This window comes from Bos grunniens, chromosome 8 (genome assembly GCF_055505025.1).
Source record: "Bos grunniens cultivar Pamir isolate PY7600 chromosome 8, Bosgru_T2T1.0, whole genome shotgun sequence".
Classification (NCBI taxonomy): Eukaryota; Metazoa; Chordata; class Mammalia; order Artiodactyla; family Bovidae; genus Bos; species Bos grunniens.
In genome coordinates, this window is record NC_141172.1 from 15,706,404 (window position 1) to 15,729,477 (window position 23,074).

At 35.8% G+C, this 23,074-nt stretch overlaps 1 protein-coding gene across 5 annotated transcripts in view; it reads right to left on the reverse strand.

Annotated features, from left to right (window-relative positions):
• Positions 1-23,074, reverse strand: part of IFT74 (intraflagellar transport 74) — a 122,447-nt gene that overhangs the window by 26,336 nt on the left and 73,037 nt on the right. For 4 of the 5 annotated variants that reach the window (XR_015169484.1, XM_086414920.1, XM_086414918.1 and 1 more), the window contains 5 exons: positions 22,918-23,044; positions 10,022-10,185; positions 8,898-9,023; positions 5,039-5,099; positions 2,708-3,719 (listed from right to left, as the gene is read on the reverse strand). Coding sequence is in view for 4 of the 5 variants with exons in the window: in XM_086414920.1 (XP_086271046.1) it covers positions 3,601-3,719; positions 5,039-5,099; positions 8,898-9,023; positions 10,022-10,185; positions 22,918-23,044 (597 nt within the window). In the remaining variant the exon portion in view is untranslated. Of the gene's footprint in view, positions 1-2,707; positions 3,720-5,038; positions 5,100-8,897; positions 9,024-10,021; positions 10,186-22,917; positions 23,045-23,074 lie in introns of those variants that run through there. The other variant, XM_086414921.1, reaches the window with a different exon arrangement.

The following is a 23,074-nucleotide window of genomic DNA, read 5'->3' on the forward strand; positions in this document are numbered from 1 at the left end:
AGTTTAAGAACAGTATGATCTTAATTTAAAAAAAATATATAAATATATAATGAAAAATAGGTATGTATGACATGTATATAGACGCACATCTTAAAAGACTAATGTGATCAGAAGTAATTTTCTTCATTTTATCTGTCTTTCCTAAATTTTCTACCTTTGTATTAAAAGCTATCTTTTTAAAGATGCTCAATCTCAGTTCTCAAACTGTGAATCTGCGATTTAAAGATACAACCTGCTTTTATTTTAAAAGGTAGATAAAAATGAAAGATACATTAATTTTAAATTAGATCACCACAGTTCCCTAGTAGTCTGTCAGTTTCTTCTTACTTCAAGTATAAATGTTCTTATTTATTAAGGTTGTTCATGCTGGAATCAAATAGCTAAAGGAAACAACTACAGAGAAATTGGGCAGCAAGAACCCCTGGAGCTTCTCTTAACTGATCTTTCATCTCCAGTGTGAAGAGCCTGACTCCACGCTCTAATTCTCTTACCCTGCCTGAATTTTACGCTGTAACATGAAACCAGAATACGGTCCAAACCAGGGACTCCCATTAGTGAAAGAGTATAAAGAACTCATGTTTATTTACTGATAAAGATAATGGTGGGAAAAACAAAGATTTTGCTAACTTTCCGATGTTGATCTTCATTAGTGAGACTATTCAGCATGTTTGTTCAGTCTGCAGCTTCTTTCCATACAACTCACAAGGTGTTATTTTAACAGGAATGAAACTCACTGAGCAATGTGACTGCCTGAGGAAGAGCCGGTTTAAGCAGATAGTAGCCTCCAGGTCTATCCTAGCAGAGAGAATATTCTTGTTGGATTTGTTGAAAAGCTCTGAGAGGAAGGAAGAGACATTAGTAAGAATTTCCCTCAGATAACACATTTTAGTTTAAAGAAATCCTGCTTAATTATGTTCCCCAAATATCATACATGAATAATTTAGAATGGAAGTTGGGAATTTTGCTTTTTTCAAGAAATTTTCAATCTTTTTCTGCCAAACTTCACAATGTTATAATACAAACACACATATATAATGACGAGGCAATTTTCCTCCTATTTTCTTTCTGAGTAAAGACTGGTTAAGTTCTAGCTCAATGATTACAGCAGAGCTGTCTCAACTATCATATGTCCTTTCTACAAGTTAAAGTATTAACTGTATATATGTTTTTAATTTGAATTTTTATTGCATGTCTAACTATTATATGTACATCACAGATAATTTTGAGAAAGTACCAGAAAGTTCAATGAAGATGAAAAGACCCACAATCCCACTACTCAGAAAAAACTGTAATATTAATAGTATATATTCTTCTTGAGCTTATTGCACATTAGCATATTAAGGGTTCTGAGCAGACAAGAAGAGAATAATTTACCTTTGTTTAAAATAATGCTTCCCTACAGATGGCTAACAAACACATGAAAAGATGCTCAACATCACTCATTATCAGAGAAATGCAAATCAAAACCACTATGAGGTACCATTTCATACCAGTCAGAATGGCTGCGATCCAAAAGTCTACAAGCAATAAATGCTGGAGAGGGTGTGGAGAAAAGGGAACTCTCTTACACTGTTGGTGGGAATGCAAACTAGTACAGCCACTATGGAGAACAGTGTGGAGATTCCTTAAAAAACTGGAAATAGAACTGCCTTATGATCCAGCAATCCCACTGCTGGGCATACACACTGAGGAAACCAGAAGGGAAAGAGACATGTGTACCCCAATGTTCATCGCAGCACTGTTTATAATAGCCAGGACATGGAAGCAACCTAGATGCCCATCAGCAGATGAATGGATAAGAAAGCAGTGGTACATATACACAATGGAGTATTACTCAGCCATTAAAAAGAATACATTTGAATCAGTTCTAATGAGATGGATGAAACTGGAACCTATTATACAGAGTGAAGTAAGCCAGAAAGAAAAACACCAATACAGTATACTAACGCATATATATGGAATTTAGAAAGATGGTAACAATAACCCTGTGTACGAGACAGCAAAAGAGACACTGATGTATAGATCAGTCTTATGGACTCTGTGGGAGAGGGAGAGGGTGGGGAGATTTGGGAGAATGGCATTGAAACATGTATAATATCATGTATGAAACGAGTCGCCAGTCCAGGTTCGATGCACGATACTGGATGCTTGGGGCTGGTGCACTGGGATGACCCAGAGGGAGGGTATGGGGAGAGAGGAGGGAGGAGGGTTCAGGATGGGGAACACAGGTATACCTATGGCGGATTCATTTTGATATTTGGCAAAACTAATACAATATTGTAAAGTTTAAAAATAAAATAAAATTTAAAATAAAATAAAATAAAATAATGCTTCCCAAATTCCTTTGACTATGAATCCTTTGATGGTATAACACCTATTAGAAACCTGAAGAACTCAGGATCTAAGGAACATATTTTATGAATGCCACCTTAATGAATGTATCAGTGTGCAGAATCTTTGGCCATACTAGTACCCGAGTTAATCAAATTCAACAAGCTTCACCCTTCTACCTAAACTCACACAGAACTAAAATTGAATAATTTAATGATAAATATTTACTTCAGGTAAGGAACATGCATGGGAACTTTCACCATATGTAAACTGTATCTCAATAAAGCCTTTTAAAAAAGAAACTAATCTGCTTGTGTTTCATGAAAACTGAGAAGTAGAATAACTTGAGGAATGCAAGATCAGAGCAAAGGAAGGATAGTTTTAAAGAATACTTTATTCTGGGAAAAGTGACTCATTCTTCCCAAAAAAGAGGATACATCTTCAGTTCCATAATGTCTCCCCAGATTGACATGATACATTTCTACCTCTTCCACCTTTTCCTTTCAAATGTGTTGGCAATGCTTATAAATTAATCTACTTAAGTCCTCCTGTAGTACTAAAGAGTGAATGCATACTCCAGAATAAAAATGAACAGCAGCAGCCATAGTCCAAAAGAGTCCACTGTAAATACAACATTTATTTTAAATTTCATGCTTTTCCTAGCAAATACATGTAAGAATTTTTTTAATGCAAAGAGTAAAAATATTAATCCCCAATAAAGAATGTCTTAATTTCACAAAGGAATAACTGACATATAAAAAATGTTACGTATTTACCTGTGATTTCATATGCCTTAAAACATCAAATATATCCTGCTTGAGAAGTAAAACTCAAAACTAAATACCTCCCTTCTATTCTTATTATTTATTTCTAGAAGCAAAAATTGGCAAGGTTGATAAATGCTAAATCAGAATCATACTCCAAGCATGCCTCCTAGGCTTGACATATGAAAAGATGATAGCATTTGCTGCCACAGATGGATTATACCAACTAAATGAATAACAACAGCCACTTTTTGTTTGTTTTATCTCCTGGTTCTTTGAGACATTTTTATCACCTACACAAAAGAAATCTAAATATAAAGGGAGATGATACTTTTTTAATACATAAGATATTTATTAAACTATTATACTATTTAAAGCATCATTCTTCAAAGTTATTTCAAAAATTTTTAGGTAAAACTCGTCAAGGGTAAGCAATTTTTTAATGGCGTGTACAAGGTTTAGCAGCAAGAGAACATTTCTATAGAGACTTGCAGTTGGTTCAGACTCAGTTTCTGCTCATGCTATGCAGAGCATCCACGATGTTTTTATTATACTCTGCAATCTGCTTGGACACATTCTTCATAATCGGCCGGTAATCACTCTCTTGACTCTTGGTTGCTATGACTAATTACATGAGTTAAGAGGGAACAATATCAATACAAATATTAATCTAATTCTGTGATGCAGAAAAGACCCAAATTACACTAGTATTTTTCTTACTGAAAACTGAAGATGGCACAAAAAAGCACAATTAGAATAGTTTTTAAAAAACAAACAGTATTTTAACAGATTAAGCATCAAACCTAAACCTAAAAGGTCTAACCCTAAAAGGCCAGGCCAAACTTGTTTCAAAAAAGTTGACCTATGCTATATAAACATTTTTAGAGTTAATATGTTATTCATCTCTATCTGGTGATAGAACACTTCAATGTTCAGAAGAACCACATCCTTTAGAGTACCACACAGAATTTCAGGCAAGTTTCTAGACGTCACTCTGCTTCAAAATCATCTACTTTATGTCAGATAAAACCAGAGTTCTGGACTTTAACATATTGTGAATACAAATCTGCTTTTAAAATAAACTGCACAACCACTGGGAATAGAGCCTTTAGCATCTCATCTGGAGGGAAGCTGGGTCCACGCTGCCCTGAGAGGATGTTCAGTAGCATCCTAGAGAGCCTATGCAACCAATGAGTTAGAATCTAGTTCTCTAATCAGAGTTGCTCTTGAATAGGTCAAAGAAGGGGCCAGGAGACAACATTTGGGGAAACGTTTCTTACACTCACAATACCTGTTGTCAGTAGCTGCTTCCATCTATGATTACACAAAAAGATGAGCAAAAAGACTGAACGTAAGTACTATCTTGATAGAAATAAGATGGGACATAAGTACTATCTTGGTAGATGAGATTGAAGGTCAAATTTCTCATGTGTACACTTGGTTATCCCTCCCTTTGCTTCCCAGATATCTAAGGTACAGCATTATAAATAACAAAAAATGACCATACATACACACATATACATATATATGGTTATATATAATTCTCCCAACAAGTCTATGAGAAGGAAATATTAGCTGTATTTGAGATGATAAAATTGCAGTTTGAACAGTTAAGTAAACTGTTCAAAGTCCATAACCTATACATAGTAGAGTCAATATTTAAAATTAGATTTCCTGACTCTAAAATGAGTACTTAGTCACTATGCCACACTATGGCTTTGTATGGTCTGCTTTCTATTAGTTACTTTAATACACACACACACGCACACACACACACAACTGTAGAATGGAAACTAAGTCTTATTCATTTCCCACATAGTTTAGCCAGTATTTTGTACATATTAGGTATCTGATGTTGAACTGAATATTATTTCAGTCTTTAAAGAAATTCCTAGAGAAAAAAATCCCTCAGTCAAGTTCACTTGCAGTTTTTTAAAGGATACATTCTTTCATCACAAAATTATTTTGCTCATGGTGTTGCCACTTCCTCTCCAAATTTGTAAGCTAAAAACACAAAAGAAAAATGTTCACCAGTGCCCATATTCAAAACAATTATATACTCCTTTGAGATATAAGAAAAAAACCCTCAATTTTAAATCTTTTCAACTCCCGCATTTTACTGAGATAAAGCCACGACAGACAAAAAAGAAATTAGAAAAAGTTAAACAACAGTAAATATAATACTAAATAGGATGTTGAATTCAACAAGTTTACTCTGTTTACTTTAATTGGAACATATTTATTATACCAATGAACATACCAACTGAAAGACAATTTATGATATTTCCCTTTCCTAAAAGAAGTTTAAAAAGAAGAATGGGACATGATAAGAATCTCTCCTTGAAATCTGAAGGTCTAATGCCATGAAAGTACTACATATTCTAACACTGTCAAAGGTTGCGCTATATAGGAGAAACTTCCTTATTTCCAGGGCTAAATTTCCTGTCTAATTTCACAAGCTGTGATAAGAGCAGAGCTGCAGTGTAAAGATTATAAGAGGGCTGGTAAAAAGCTGGCATTCTTACAATAATTTCTGCATCAACAGGAAGCTAATGTGGATATTATATTGATGGTTGCTTCCTCCAAAGACAATTTTACTGTTATAGAATTAAATTGTTTTTCTGATTTAATTAACCTTGTAACTCTGGGTTATGGTCTTTTTAAGATGCACATAGTTTTTTTCCTAAGCAAAGTCTGAAAAATGAAACATTAAAATAATGTTCTGCCTGGATATTTCCAAGAAGTAATAATCATTTAAAAAAATCTGATAATTGAAACAGCATTCATATTTCTTCCTAAACTCAAGTTAAAATTATTCTCAGGGCATAAGTTCAGTATCAGTGTAGCATCTATCCCATTGTTTCCTCCAAAGATAAATCTAGATATTAGGATGAGTCATAACTAATTATATGAACTGTATGTGCTGTGAGTTAATGCTACGAAATCAGATCCAGCTTCCCCTGATAGAACCTTGAAGTTCAGATGGACTTAAGGAAGTAGTCAGCACTTTTTGACAATAAATCTCAAATAACCTTTTGCAAAGTCAAGTACCAAATTTTCCCTTTGTTTCATACAAAGGGGTGGGCTTCTTATTATGTAGCAAACCTCTTAAGTGCTACATGAATATTGGTATAAAAGCAACTCTATGTCATATGGTCAAATTCCTTCTATACATTTATTTATTTCAGTGATATATTTAAACCTTGCCTTTAAACCTCCAAGGATGTCAAGAAGCACACATCTTTTTTTTCCCTACAACTTATTTTAAAAGTCTATCATGAATTCTTTATATTTTCTCCCAAACTGTAAACTGCTTTTCCATTTTCTTGATTGTTTCATTTGCTGTGAAGAATCTTTTTAGTCTGATGGGGACCATTTATTTATTTTTGCCTTGGTGGCTTGTGCTTTTTGGTGTTATAATAAAAACTTGTTGCCAAGACTAACGTCAAGGAGCTTTTTCCCTATGTTTTCTTCTAGGAGCTTTGCAGTTTGTTCCAATATAAATATGTTTAAATGATATCAAATAAATAACCACTCAAAAAAAGTCTGTTATGCCATGTTATTTATAGATGTCAAAGCCAGTTTTCAAGAAAATAACTTCAAAAAATAGGGAGGCCAGGATTTGATTCAAACAACTGGGATTCATAAAAGGCAAACCATAATACAGAGAAGCATTGTAAACTGTGATTTATGTTACAAATTCCTGTAAATGGGGTTAAGAATAAGATAATCACTTAATGTGGGAATAAACAAGGTAGCCACGGACTGGCTCTAAGAAACTGTTTGTTAAATGTTTTTCTCTTTAAATCATCTATTCAGTGAAAGAAGAGGGCTGAAAATCCATATGAATTATCAATGCTCTTTCCTATGAACCATAAGACAATGGCCTCATTAACTTTTTCTTAGGTTTTCTTCTCCAGTATCCATTCCAACTCTAAACAGACTAGGATAAATTTGCTATTTACAAGTCTATAAATAGGATTGTATATTATGAAGCAGAGACAGAGTAATTGACTAATAAATTTGAAACATGTAAATTAGTGACTTCTAAGTTTTTGGCAAACTCTGATGAGAGTCCATCCCTTTTATGAAGAAAATAAAGTTTACCTTTTTTTAAAAGGTACATACATACAATGAAATAGCTGACATCCTAAAAATATCAAAAAAAGAGCTTGAAAACATATAAGTAAGCAAATAAATGCTTAAAGACTGTATGCATAGAATGATTTCATTATTTGTAAGAACAATATAATTAAGGGTGTATAACTACAAAGGGAAACTCCAGGAGTTGGTGATGGACAGGGAGGCCTGGCGTGCTACGATTCATGGGGTTGCAGAGTCGGACACTGAGCAACTGAACTGAACTGAACTGCAAAGGAAAAAAGTTTACAAGGATATTATACCAAAATGTTAATGATGACTGTCTATCATGATCATGACACCACGTGAAGAAAAAACTTAATGCATTTAGCATTAATAAATCATAGCTGCAAATTGTTAACATAGGCTAATTTGATGTGAGAATGACCAACCTTTATCAGACCATAATAACTGATTTTGTATATGACACGCATGCTTCATTTAATCCACCAAAAAATACTTATTGAACACTTATCATATGCCAACCACTAACACAGTGCTGGGGAGAAAGTGAGTGACAGAGACAAGGCTTCTGCCCTTCAATCTAGAAGACCTCAGACCTTGTTTAGGTAATTATCAGTAGGATGAGTGATATGGAAAAGGGGTTTGCCTTTGCATCCTGAGTAAATCATCATAAATGTAAATAAAGAACTTCAAGAATAGGACTGCTCTTCATAGCATTATTTGAACAGTTTTAAAATGAGAAATAACCAAAATGTCTAACAATTTTTGAACAGTTTTAAAATGAGAAATAACCAAAATGTCTAACAATTTGCTATGCTGCTGCTAAGTCGCTTCAGTCGTGTCCGACTCTGTGCGACCCCATAGACAGCAGCCTACCAGGCTCCCCTGTTCTTGGGATTCTCCAGGCAAGAACACTGGAGTGGGTTGCCATTTCCTTCTCCAATGCATGAAAGTGAAAAATGAAAGTGAAGTTGCTCAGTCGTGTCCGATTCTAGCAACCCCAAGGACTGCAGCCCACCAGGCTCCTCCGTCCATGGGATTTTCCAGGAAGAAGTACTGGAGTGGGGTGCCATTGCCTTCTCCGGCAATTTGCTGTATCCATATAAATATTGTATAGAATCGTACTGAAAAAAAAAAAAATCTACTGACAAGGGAAAGTATAGTTAATGATGAAAAACAAGTTTCCAAATAATACGTACAATATAGTACCATTTCTATAAATATACAGAAATAATGTATACTTATGTGTATGTATAAAGTGAATATATTCATACCACATACATATAGACTACAAATATCTATCCACATATGCATAAAATCACCTCTTCTGGGTGGTGGGATACTAGTCATTATGGCTCATCTTCATTATCTGTGGCATTGATGTATTAGCAATGTTTCTGAATTAAAAACACTTTACTTTTGATATTTTTAAAAGCTATTATCATAATGACTGTTCCCAGAATAGTGCCAAGCCTAGAGCTGGCCTTCGATATAGGTTTAGAGAAGGCAGGAGTAAACTCATTCTGAGTGGAGACTGTATACAATCTAGCTATCTTCAAAGCCAGAAAATCTGGTAGGTAAACAAAGCAGATTAAAAAAAAGGAATGGGTTGCTTTGCGGGTGAAAATACAGATTAAGAGAACATGCCAGATAATCTAAAAATAGAAATGAATTTCAATCTTTTTTTTTCTTTTTTACCTGAGAATGTGTCTCGTTTTCTTGCAGTTGTGTTTTTAGTGTCTCCCATTCTGTGTTTAGTTTCTCCATTATTTTTTTAAAGGCATTTCTGCGAGTTGATAATACTGTTTTCTCCTGATGTAATTTCTACATAGATCCAAATGGAAGTAAATTAAAGGCTTTAGCAGGTATCTAGTAAATCAATTAAAATAGCATTTGACTTAAATAATTTCAATAATATTCTAATAAAATCCTACCAAGGCTAGAAAACCTGTTTGTAAAAATATTCTTCTAACTATAATAAGCTAAATTGTGTTGTTGTTGTTTAGTCTCTAAGTTGTGTTCACTCTTGCAACCCCATAAACTGTTGCCCACAAGGCTTTTCTTTCTGTCCATGGGATTTCCAGGCAAGAATACTGGAGTGGGTTTCCACTTCCTTCTCCAGGGGATCTTTCCAACCCAGGGATCAAACCTGAGTCTGGTGGATCCTGGCCGGTGGATTCTCTAACTGCTGCGTCACTGGGGAAGTCTATAATAAGCCAAATTAACATTAACAATATAAATAATAACTTATTAGGGCTGACTTATGTGTTTGTACTCCACCAGGTTTACTTTAAGTTAATGTAAATGGCAAAGAAAAGCCACTGAGAAGTCTTAAGTAGAGAAATATCATAATCAAATTTGCATTTAACAAAGTTTATATTTGTTGAAGGGCTTCCCAGGTAATGAAGTGGTAAAGAACCTGCTTGCCAATGCAGGAGATGAAAGAGATGCAACTTTGATCTCTGGGTTGGGAAGATCCCCTGGAGTAGGAAATGGCAACCTGCTCCAGTATTCTTACTTACAAAATTCCATAGACAGAGGAGCCTGCTGGTCTATAATCCATGGGGTCTCAAAGAGTCAGTAATGACTGAGGACACAATTATTATATTTGTCGAAGTACTCTATCCCTTGCTTTTCAATTTTTGTCTTTTGTTTTGAAATTCACTCTAAATTCCTACTTTGTATATAAACATCTTTATTTTTTCCTTATATATCAAGTAATCAACTGAAAATAAACTTACAAAGTTTTAAAAACATATATTATTAAATTTAATCAAGAAAAACAATTTGAATTACAATTTCATAGCATTGTTACCATTTACCTTTTTCTTTTCTTCACCTGATGATTTTAAAGCTGCCAAATCATTATATGTCTCTAGATCAGTTATCATTTGCTTAATTTTATTTTTTAGAGACTGTTGTTCCTCAGTCATTTTACTTTCTAGAAGCTCCATTTTTTGTAGATCCAACTGTAGCCTCTGACTGTCTGAAATGTAGGAAAATTCAAAGGCCATACTTAGTTGAAACTTTAGTTCTTTCACAAAAGGAAGTTAAATCACTAAACATCATGGTTTACAAGAGTGTCTGCACCAGAAACATGTTCATTGTAACCATTAAGACAACATAAGTTTTTAAAAAATTATTCACCCTCTAGGTAACCAACATAACCTGATATGTATTAATCACATTTGTCTCCATACTCATATAAACATATAAGAACACATATAGTTCTTTTTCTTACTTCATAATTAACATATAAGATAAATATTCATTATTTTTAGTATGTGCATGACATACATACACAGTTATGTGGGGGAAAAAGCAAGTTATGAAACATTATGAGCAAAATTTTATAATTACATATATAGTCAGTTCTCATTATGTGTGGTAGTTATATTCTGTAAAATCACTGTACACACTGAGTTAGCAAGCATTTAACCCCTATGGGAAATACAGAGTTAGTTTCTGTGAGCCTCTGACAATATTTTTATCAAGAAACTAATATATAACTTTGCTTTATGTATATTTCTCTTCAAATATACTTTATTTAATATATACTATTAAGTTGTTAAGACTGAACTAAAGGCCAACCATGAACTATGCCTCTACAAAGCTTATTCTAACAGACATATTTTCACTGTAAGGCGTATCACAGCCTTCTGCTTAGAAACACTTGTCAACACTTCAGCACTATACTTGGAGGCCATTTTCAATGGGAAAAGCACGAACAAAAATACATAAAAATGTGACATTTTAAAAAGTGACATTAAATAATGTACCATGAAAAGAATGCTTGTAAGTTCGTGAACTAAACCAAGAGGCATAGTGTTGCCTTATTCAACCTCCACTGAGAACTTGAGCATTCAAATTTTTTACCTCTGCATGTGTTCACAAATGACCATGAAAGTACTGCAAATATGAATTTGAAATACAAATTAATTTGAAATACAAATTAATTTTAGTGAGAAAGCAAATTTACAAATACAGAATCCATGAATAATGATGACTGCACATTTGTGTGTGTGTATGGGTATGTGGTGTGTGTGTTTCTTTCTTTCAAAAGTACTGAGCATTTACTATGTGCCAGGTGCTGATGGAAATCAACAGAGACACTTTTCACTCAAGAAGCTATATTCTAGAGGTTAAATCAAAAAATTAAAGAAGCATTTATAGTAAACTGGAAAACTACTATGAAAAGATTACAGGATACAGGATATCTTCTACTATGAAAAGATAAAGGATATTGGTCAAAAGAATTCTCTAAAGCTATGCCTTTTAACTGTTGCCTTAAGCATTAGGAATCAGCCACACAAAGGAAAAAGTGAGTTTCCAGAGAAAATAATCACCATGTGCAAAAATGTCTAGAGGTAAGAGAGCACAGTATTTCTAAGCAAATAACAGAAGTTTGGTATGCCTGGAACCCACAGTTTGAAATGGGTGGTGGTAGGAGATAAAATGGAAAAGTTGAAGGATAAGTTCATAAAGGGCTTAAGTCAAGATAGGGAACTGGGACTTTATGCTAAGGGCCATGGCAAGTCATCAATGAGTTTCAAATCAGAGAGTGACATGCTTAAATTTTAGAAAGTTCACTCTGGTTGCCACATGGACAGTGAATGGAAACAGCATAACTATGTTTAAGAAGACCAGTTGATTCAGTGATCTAGGCAAGAAATCTTACACTGCTGAGAATTTTTTTTTCATATGCCAGGCAAATAGAAAGGCATGGAGGATACAGCAATGAACAAAGAACTTACACTTCAGTGGAAGAATGCTATACATATATTTGATAAAATATACAATTAGTGAAAATGAAAGTGAAAGTCACTCAGTCGTGGCCAACTCTTTGCAACCCCATAGACTATACAGTCCATGGAATTCTCCAGGCCAGAATACTGGAGTGGGTAGCCTTTCCCTTCTCCAGAGGATCTTCCCAACCCAAGGATCGAACCCAGGTCTCCTGCATTGCAGGTGGATTCTTTATCAGCTGAGCCACAAAGGAAACCCAAAAATATTGGAGTAGATAGCCTAACCCTTCTCCAGGGGATCTTCCCGACCCAGGACCCAGGGGTCTCCTGCCAGATAAAAATACTTGTAGAAACAAAGCAGGAGAGATCTGGAGGGACTAAGAAACATGAGGGATTTGGGATTAACAAACAGGCAATCGACCAAATACAGTGGTTGAGTGAAAGAAGTCAGTGCAGAATCCCACTTCCAAACTGAATAAATGAGTGTATGGGAGGGTAGGCAGAAAGAGATAAAATTTTTGTCTGTAGGAGGGAGAGATGATACATTGAAAGCGATTTAGGATTTGTTTAGTTTGAGAAACCTCAAAAACATCCAAATAAAGATAAGTAAATATGCCCATATAGAGAAATATGGGTTGAAAGCCCAGAGAAAAATGTGAGATCAGAAGATACAGTTTCTAAAACCATCAGCACAGACATGGCACCTGAAGCTATAGGAGTGGTTGAAATCATCAAGAGAAAAGGATTCATGACTGCACTTACAAAAATACCAAATTTTTAAAGACTAAATTAACCTGAAGGATCCATATAGAATAAGAAGTGACCAAAGAAATAAAAGAAAAATCAGAAGTAATGGGGAAAAAACATTTCAAGAATAAAGGAGTGGACTGTAGTGCAGAATATTAGAGATTTTTTTTTAAGATAGCAAAATATGTGTTGCATTTACTGAACAGCAGAACCTAGGTATATACCTCCTGAGAATAGATTTTTATAGAAAGAAATGGAACCAAGAGTGAGATGATTTTAAGAAATTTGGCTGTGAAACCTTTGAAAGACAGGAATAGCTGGGCAGAGAATACTTGGGAAACGTTTTTTCCCCCCAAGATGTGATAAAATACAGAAAAAAGACTAAAAGAATACCAAAATTTTAATAGTAATAAACTTCTGATAGTAGGATTATATTTTTAATTTTTATTTATGCTTGCTTATATCTCTCCTAAATCCTCTATAATGACTATGAATTACATTTATAACCAGAAAATAGTATTTTAAAAAATTCTATTCTGGTAGGATTAAATATTAATAATACCTACTTTCTCTATTTCAGAGACTTAACTTTGTGACGCTGGCTTTAAAAGTCTCTTTTTTAAAGGGAAAAGAAGGAAACCAATATTACTGAGAACCTGGAACGTACCTTGCTTTATATCTGATTTACTTTTCTTAACAGCCCTGAGATAGGGTGGAAGGGGTAAATGTTACTATATAAGGAAACTACTGAAGGTAAAAGGAGAAAGGGGAGGTAGAGGATGAGATGATTAGACAGCATCACCATCAATGGACATGAATTTGAGCAAATTCCTAGAGATATTGGAGGACAGGGGAGCCTGGCATGCTACAGTCCATTGGGATGCAGAGTCAGACATGAGTTAGCTACTGAATAACAACAAAAAGCTTAGAAAGGTAACTGCCCAAGGTCAACAACCAGTCAAGCTTTGGTGCTGAGTGATATCATCATCTTTATGAAATATTCATTTTTAAGATAACAAATATCACTTTATGACCCAAAACGCCTCTATGAGCTACAGTGAGCTAAGGAAAGAAGAACAGTAATACCCGACCAATTTGCTACTTCAGGCTTCTTTCCCCAGGCATCATACATTGTTCTGGAAATTTTATTCCAGCTAAGTCAAAAACAGATACTAAAATGGAACTGAAATGTATGTCCTGTATATCAAGATGAAGAAATCTGAATTCAAACCTCCCTTAGCCAGTTTCCTCTCTCCTGTATTGCCAGAGACTGGCATGGGAATAATCTGCTACATACTGTAGTCACTTATTTGTAGAGGCATACAGTGATACAGTTTCATAGAATAGTTTATGTTCACCTTTCCTCTATTTTCAAGTAGGAATATGAATACATTCCACCCAAAAATATAGTGGTATTTCAGAGCTATTGTTGTTCAGTTGCTCAGTCATGTCCGACTCTTTGCAGCCCCATGGACTGATAGTATGCCAGACTTCCCTGTCCATCACCAACTCCTGGAGTTTACCCAAACTCATGTCCATCGAGTCAGTGATGCCATCCAACCATCTCATCTTCTGTTATCCCCTTCTCCTCCTGCCTTCAATCTTTCCCAGCATCAGGGTCTTTTCCATTGAGTCAGCTCTTCACATCAAGTGGCCAAAGAACTGGAGCTTCACCTTCAGCATCAGTCATTCCAATGAATATTCAGGACTAATTTCCTTTACTGGTTTCATCTCCTTGCAGGCCAAGGGACTCTTAAGAGTCTTCTCCAACACCACAACTCAAAAGCATCAATCCTTTGGCACTCAACCTTCTTTATGATCCAACTCTTACATCCATACATGACTACTGGAAAAACCATAGCTTTGACTAGATGGACCTTTGTCAGTAATGTCTCTGCTTTTTAATACACTATAGTGTAGGTTTGTCATAGCTTTTCTTCCAAGGAGCAAGTTTAATTTCATGGCTAGAGTCACCATCTGCAGTGATTTTGGAGCCCAGGAAAATACTCTGTCACTGTTTCCATTGTTTCCCCATCTATCTGACATGAAGTGATGAGACTGAATGGCATGATCTGTTTCTTGAATGTTGAGTTTTAAGCCAGCTTTTCCCCTCCCCTCTTTCACCTTCATCAAGAGGCTCTTTAGTTCCTCTTCACTTTCTGCATAAGGGTGGTGTCATCTGCATATTTGATGTTACTGATATTTCTCCCAGCAATCTTGATTCCAGTTTGTCCTTCATCCAGCCCGGCATTTCACATGATGTACTCCGCACAGAAGTTAAATAAGCAGGATGACAATATACAGTCTTGACAAACTCCTTTCCCAATTTGGAATCAGTCAGTTGTTCCATGTCTAGTTCTAAATACTGCCTCTTGACCTGCATACAGTTTCTCAGGAAGTAGGCAAGGTGGTCTGGTATTCTCGTTTCTTGAAGAATTTTCCAGTTTGTTGTGATCCACACAAAGGCTTTAGCATATGGAATGAAGTAGAAGTAGATGTTTTTCTATAATTCTCTTGCTTTTTCTATGACTCAAGCAATTTGATCTCTGGTTCCTCTGCCTTTTCTAAATCCAGCTTGTACATCTGGTAATTCTTGGTTCATGCACTGTTGAAGCCTAGCTTGTATGATTTTGAGCATTACTTTGCTAGCATATGAAATGAATGCAATTGTGCAGTAGTTTGAACATTCTTTGGCACTGCCCTTCCTTGGGATTATTTCAGAATATCAAAAGCCGAACACAACATCTTGCTAAAAATAATATTTAGGGACAGAAGATTTTTATATTAAAAGTAACATATTTCAGAATAAAATACAAAATTCATAATGACTAGGATGTATCATTCCCTGTATATACATATTATTTTTCTCTGGCTCCTTTTATTGTTTACTGTTGCATTTCAGCAGTCATGATGATGTGCTTAGGTGAGCAGTTTTTATATTAACCTGTTTGGGGTTTGAAGGGCTTCTTCAGTTCAGTTCAGTTGGTCAGTCATGTCCAACTCTTTGTGACCCCATGAAACGCAGCACACCAGGCCTCCCTGTCTATCACCAACTCCCGGAGTTTACCCGAACTCATGTTCATTGAGTCAGTGATGCCATCCAACCATCTCATCCTCTGTTGTCCCCTTCTCCTCCTGCCCTCAATCTTTCCCAGCATCAGGGTCTTTTCAAATGAGTCACCTCTTTGCATCAGGTGGCCAAAGTATTGGATTTTCAGCTTTAACATCAGTCCTTCCAATGAACACCCAGGACTATTCTCCTTTAGGATGGACTGGTTGGATCTCCTTGCAGTCCAAGGGACTCTCAAGAGTCTTCTCCAACACCACAGTTCAAAAGCATCAATTCTTCGGCACTCAGCTTTCTTCACAGTCCAACTCTCACATCCATACATGACTACTGGAAAAACCATACTTTGACTAGATGGACCTTTGCTGACAAAGTAATGTCTCTGCTTTTTAATTTGCTGTCTCGGTTGGTCATAACTTTCCTTCCAAGGAGTAAGCGTCTTTTAATTTCATGGCTGCAAAAACCATCTGCGGTGATTTTGGAGCCCCCAAAAATAGTCATCCACTGTTTCCACTGTTTCCCCATCTATTTGCCATGAAGTGATGGGACCAGATGCCATGATCTTAGTTTTCTGAATGTTGAGTTTTAAGCTAACTTTTTCACTCTCCTCTTTCACTTTCATCAAAAGGCTCTTTAGTTCTTCTTCACTTTCTGCCATAAGGGTGGTGTCATCTGCATATCTGAGATTATTGATATTTCTCCCGGCAATCTTGATTCCAGCTTGTGCTTCATCCAGTCCAGCATTTCACATGATGTACTCTGCATATAAGTTAAATAAGCAGGGTGACAATATACAGCCTTGACGTATTCCTTTTCCTATTTGGAACCAGTCTGTTGTTCCATGTCCAGTTCTAACTGTTGCTTCTTGACCTAGGTCTGTACAATTTTTTTCATCAAATTCAGAAAAATTTCAGCCATTTTCCAACTATCTTTTCTCTCCCATTCTCTGTCCCTCTTTTCTTTTTGGGACTCCAATTACATGTAAGTTAGACTGCTTGAAATTGTCCCACAGATCATGAAGGCTCTACTCTTTTTTTTTTCTTCTTCAGGTTAGTTAATTTCTATTTATTTATCTTTTCAGTTCACTGATTGTTTTTCCCAATTGTCTTCTATCTTCTGTTATGATCAGTGATTTTTTTCATTTTAGTTGTATTTTCAACTCTAGAATTTTCAGTTGGTTCTTTTTTTGTTATTTTCATTTCTTTGTGGGATTCTCTACCTGTTCATTTATTATGATTTTATTTCCCTCAAGCCTTTAAATATGCTTATAACTCTTAAAGTCCTTTTCATTTTAATATCTGGATTATCTCAGGTTCAGTATATAGTGACTGATTTTTCTCTTGACTTATATTTTCTTCTTTCTTTACATTATTAAATTTTTATGGTATAATGGACATTTTAAATGATGTTAGAGACTCCATATTCTGTTCCTTTGAAGAGTGTTGATTTATATTATAAATGAACAATTAACTTTGCCGAAATTAATAAAACTCTAAACTTTTCTCCTTTGGAGTACATAGCATCGGAAATCTCTGCATTCAGTTCTTTCAAATTCTGCTTTTCCCTTAGGTAACATGAAGTCTACTCTATGCATATACATTTCAGTAGCCAGATAAGTATCTGGTTGGCATTTATACACAGATTTCTGGCACTTCTTACCAGGATGTCTCTCTTATACAGGGCAGGTAATGGGTAAGTAAGTTGGTTTTTTCATGTAAGATTTATCAAAATTTACTTGGAATTAATTTTTATTATCTATACAGATTCAGAGACATTACTTTGCCAACAAAGGTCCGTCTAGTCAAGGCTATGGTTTTTCCTATGGTCATGTATGGATGTGAGAGTTGGACTGTGAAGAAGGCTGAGCGCCGAAGAATTGATGCTTTTGAACTGTGGTGTTGGAGAAGACTCTTGAGAGTCCCTTGGACTGCAAGGAGATCCAACCAGTCCATTCTGAAGGAGATCAGCCCTGGGATTTCTTTGGAAGGAATGATGCTAAAGCTGAAACTCCAGTACTTTGGCCACCTCATGCGAAGAGTTGACTCATTGGAAAAGGCTCTGATGCTGGGAGGGATTGGGGGCAGGAGGAGAAGGGGACGACAGAGGATGAGGTGGCTGGATGGCATCACTGACTCAACGGACGTGAGTCTGAGTGAACTCCGGGAGTTGGTGATGGACAAGGAGGCCTGGCGTGCTGCGATTCATGGGGTCGCAAAGAGTCAGACACGACTGAGCGACTGATCTGATCTGATCTGATACAGATTCCCTAATAGAAAAATTAAGTACAAAGCTGCTATTAAACCTTTCTCTACTATCTAAAAAATCAGAAAGATTAAAATATACCTGGAAGGTGACATCATAATAAAAATATGTTCAAGAATTGAGTGACTCATAGATTATTATTATGACAAAATCACACAGGATATTAAATATCAAACAGTAAAAAAAAAAAAAAAAGCTTCAGAAGACATTGATTTTAGAAAGAAGGTTGTTACCAATCACATTTGTCCTAAGTTGGTATAATTAAATGTGAACATTTCCTCTGTCCCTTTAAAGAATCTAAAGGCTCAATAATATTGACATTTGTTATTTTATAAGATACACATGGACTTAAGTGTTGTTGAGAGGGCTTTCGTTTTGTTGGATTAACATTTCTACTAGGGATGGAAATAGTTAAGATGAGAATCAAAGCACTGAATCAAAGTCACTGAGGCTTATGGTGTTTCAATGTTCCAAATAGGAAATGTACTTAGTTTGTATATTTTGACTGTTCAGTAAAAAGCTATATAAATCTAACTACAAGTCTAATTTAAAGATATATTAGGGAAATACACTTAAAAACTACATATACTGCTTTTCCTAGAGAAAGGGAGAAAATGGTTGGTTGGTATAAAGTTTATCTTCCTTTAACAGCAGGTCCCCATGAAAAGCTAAAACCTTCTCCAAGAGAAGAGACAGGAAGAGGATGCAGACTAGTTCCTTCTGATATGCTATGAAGTTGAAAAGTTTACCAAGCAGTGTGTACATAGTAGCAAAATCTCAGAAGGAGCCACTTTGACCTGGGGAAATGTTCCTGAAATATTCTGCCATCAGAGCATTTGTTTATTCTCTGGCGTTTCCTTTCCAAAAATATAAATAAAAACTATTGCTGACAGGTTCCTTGCCTCTTCACTCATGCAGTTTATCAGTGCTTCTTAATCTTTTTTTTTCATTGTTGTCCCCCAAAGGAGCCATTTGTAGACTACTGTTTTCCTAGTCACCTCCCATGAAGTTTTTATATTACAGATGTATATCTGTTTATGTACAATGACCCTTTGGAGGGCCACAAACCATTATAATTAGTGTCTAAAATTTTTTTTTACCTTCCTCCCAAGAAGTAATTTTCCTCCTTGGGAGTGATTTGCCCCATTAAGAAACATAGAGTACACCAAGAAGATTAGGTGAGTTCCAATTATAACTTCAAGGGCCAAAGGAAGGCAGTTCACAAAAAGGGGATGTAAAATTCATTATCTCTGAAAGCTGAATCATAATATTCTAAACCTCTTATGGCGATCTCCAGATAGCAGTTTCTTATTGGGGATGATGTTAAGGAACAATAAAAAAAACAATGTATATGCATGGGTTAAAATAGCACTTGAAAACATCTGAGTACAATACTGCTATATTAATATTTAGAATGTATAACCAACAAGGACCTACTGTATAGCACATGGAACTCTGCTCCCTCCTGGATGGGAGGGGAGTTTGGGGACAATGGATACACATATCTGTATGGCTGAGTTCCTTCTCTGTTCACCTGAAACTATCACAACATTGTTAACTGGCTATACCCCAATACAAAATAAAAAGTTTTTTAAAAAAAGTGAGCACAGAAAATGAAATTAATTGTAGGGGTCAGATAATTCAAGCTTTAAAAGGGAAATTTTCAGTAAAACCCTTATCAGAGTAATAAACTGGATTTTTATCTCCACTGAAACTAGTTCTCATTTTTTTTATTAACTAGGCTTTTAAAAGAAATGTAAATACAAAATATAAAAATATGAAAGGAATACAAAGTTATAATTACTGAATTCATTTGCTAGTTCTGATATTTACTCTTTAAAAACTGTATGTTTCTTATATAAAGATAGCTTAAAGGAGGCAAAAACTTGTTGAATTAATACTGACCCTAGATAATGAAAAATTTTAAACTATGGCCTAAAACACAAAATAGAAGTTTCTTAGATGAAATAATTAAACATAAAATACTTCAGCTTATGAAAAAAAGAAAATAAAGGTGTAAAAATATTCATAGTTGTATACATCCAAAACAGCTGAAAGACGATTGTGAAGAGATATTTGTACACTCATGTTCATTGAAGTATGATTCACAATAGCCTTCAGGTAGAAACAACCTAAATGTCAACAAATGAATGAATAATGAAAATGTGGTAGTTACGACAGTACAGAATATTTTTCAGCCTTCAAAAAAGGAAATCCTGCCACATGTCACAACACAGATGAACTTTGAGAAACATGACAAATGAACTAAACCAGTAACACAAAGTCAAATATGCATGTTACCACTTGTAACACAAACAGAAAGTAGACTATGGTTAGCTGGGGCGCAGGAGGAGGAGAAAATGGGGAGCTGCTGTTCAATGGGTATAAATACCACTTTTGCAAGATGAATATGTTCTAGATATCTGTCACATAACAATGTACAGATAATTTACTATACTGTACACTTACAGACAGGATGGTAAATTTTATGTGCTTTTTACACTGGGTTAAACAAAATATATTATTAACAGTCACCTCTTTTTTACTTTTTTAATGTGGCTACTAGGAAATTTAAATTATATATGTGGCTAGCATTACATTTCTTTCAGACAGTGCTGCTCTAATCTCATGTTAGTCATAACTGAAACTAATTATAATTAAAATAGTGCCACCTGCAGGACCTCTCCTAATTACCCAAGACCAGGGGGATATGAGCCCTGTGTACCTCCATTGCTCTTTATGCTTATATCATAGTACTGTTTCATTATATTTCAATTATTTCTCATTCTACCAGATTAAAAAATTTCTTGAAGAAATAGACTGGATTAAAAAAAAAAATTGTTGTTGTTCAGTTGCTCAGTTGGGTCTGACTCTTTGCAACCCCATGGACTGCAGCATTCCAGACTTCCCTGTCCTTCACTACTTCCCGGAATTTGCTCAAACTCATGTCCATTGAGTTGGTGATACCATCCAACCATCTCATCCTCTGTCATCCCCTTTTCCTCCTGCTTTCGACCCCAGCATCAGGATATTTGCCAATAAGTTGGGTCTTCGCATCAGGTGGCCAAAGAATTGTAGCTTCAGCTTCAACATCAGTCCTTCCAGTGAATACTGAGGGTTGATTTCCTTCAGGATTGACTGATTTGATCTCCGTGTTGTCCAAGGGACTCAAAAGAGTCTTCTCCAGCACTACAGTTCAAAGGCGTTGATTCTTTGGCACTCTGCCTTTTTTACTGTCCAGCTCTCACATCCATACATGACTACTGGAAAAGCGATAGCTTTGACTAGATGGACCTTAGTTGGCAAAGTAGTCTCTGCTTTTTAACACTCTGTCTGGGTTAGTCAACAGCTTTTCTTCCAAGGAGCACGTGTCTTTTAATCTCCTGATTGCAGTTGCCATCCACAGTGATTTTAGAGCCCAAGAAAATAAAGTCTATCACTGTTATCATTGTTTCCCCATCTATTTGACATGAAGTGATGGGACCAGATGCCATGATCTTCATTTTTTGAATGTTGAGTGTTAAGCCAGCTTTTTCCCTCTCCTCTTTTACTTTCAACAAGAGGTTCTTTAGTTCCCCTTAGCTTTCTGTCATTAGAGTGGTGTCATCTGCCTATCTGAGATTATTGATATTTCTCCCGGCAATCTTGATTCCAGCTTGTGCTTCATCCAGCCTGGCATTTTGCATGATATACTCTGCATAACTGTTAAATAAGCAGTGTGACAATATACAGCCTTGACATACTTCCTTCCCAATTTAGAACCAGTCTGCTGCTCCATGTCCAGTTCTAACTATTGCTTCTTGACCTACAGACAGGTTTCTCAGGAGGCAGGTAAGGTAGTCTGGTATTCCCATTTCTTTTATTCCCATTTCTTTTAGAATATTTCATACTTTGTTGTGATTCACACAGTCAAAGGCTTTAGCATAGTCAATAAAGCTGAAGTAGATGTTTTTCTGGAATTCTCCTGGTTTTTCTGTGATGTGCTGTGCTTAGTCATTCAGTTGTGTCTGACTCTTTGTGACTCCATGGACCATAGCTCACCAGGCTCCTCTGTCCATGGGGCTTCTCCAGGCAAGAATACTGGAATGGATTGCCATGCCCTCCTCTAGGGGATCTTCCCAACCCAGGGATTGAACCCAGGTCTCCTACATTGCAGGTGGATGCTATACCGTCTGAGCGACCAGAAAAGGCCATGCATATGGAGTGGGTAGCCTATTCCTTCTTCAGGGATCTTCCTGAGACAGGAATCAAATTGGGGTCTCCTGCATTTGAACCAACAGATGTTGGCAATTTGATCTCTGCTTCCTCTGCCTTTTCTAAATCCAGCTTGAACATCTGGAAGTTCTCGGTTCACATACTATTGAAGCCTAGCTTGAAGGATTTTAAGCATTACCTTGCTGGCATGGGAATTAATGCAATTGTGCAGTAGTTTGAACATATTTTTGGCATTGCCCTTCTTTGGGATTGGAATGAAAAGTGACCTTTTCCAGTCCTGAGGCCACTGCTGAGTTTTCCAAATTTGCTCACCTAGATAAGCATGATGGTCTTATCCCTCACCTAGAGCCAGACATCCTGGAGTGTGAAGTCAAACAAAGCTAGTAGAGGTGAAGGAATTCCAGCTGAGCCATTTCAAGTCCTAAAAATCTCTGTGTACCTAAATTATAGCAAAGGCACAGAGCAAATATTCAATAAATGTTAAATGAATGAGAATATGCCAATGAATTACTATGAAGTGGATATGAAAGTCACACAAAATTCTGAGCCTATGAATGACTGCAGCAATAGGCAATCATAAATTATATACACAGTCTTTAAAAAAAATTAAGGAGAATAACAGATTTTTAAAGTTCCAATTTGTTACAGAAAAAAAGGACATTAAAATCTACAGTTTTCTCACCTGAAGTCAGATTCCTAGCCGTACTCTGTGATTTCTGCATTTCAGTAGATTTAAAATTGAGATCATCCTGCATCATTTTCAGCTCTTGATTGGTGATAGAGGATATCTGTTTCATACGATTTATATTCTGTATTTGCAGAGACATAAAAGTGGAAAA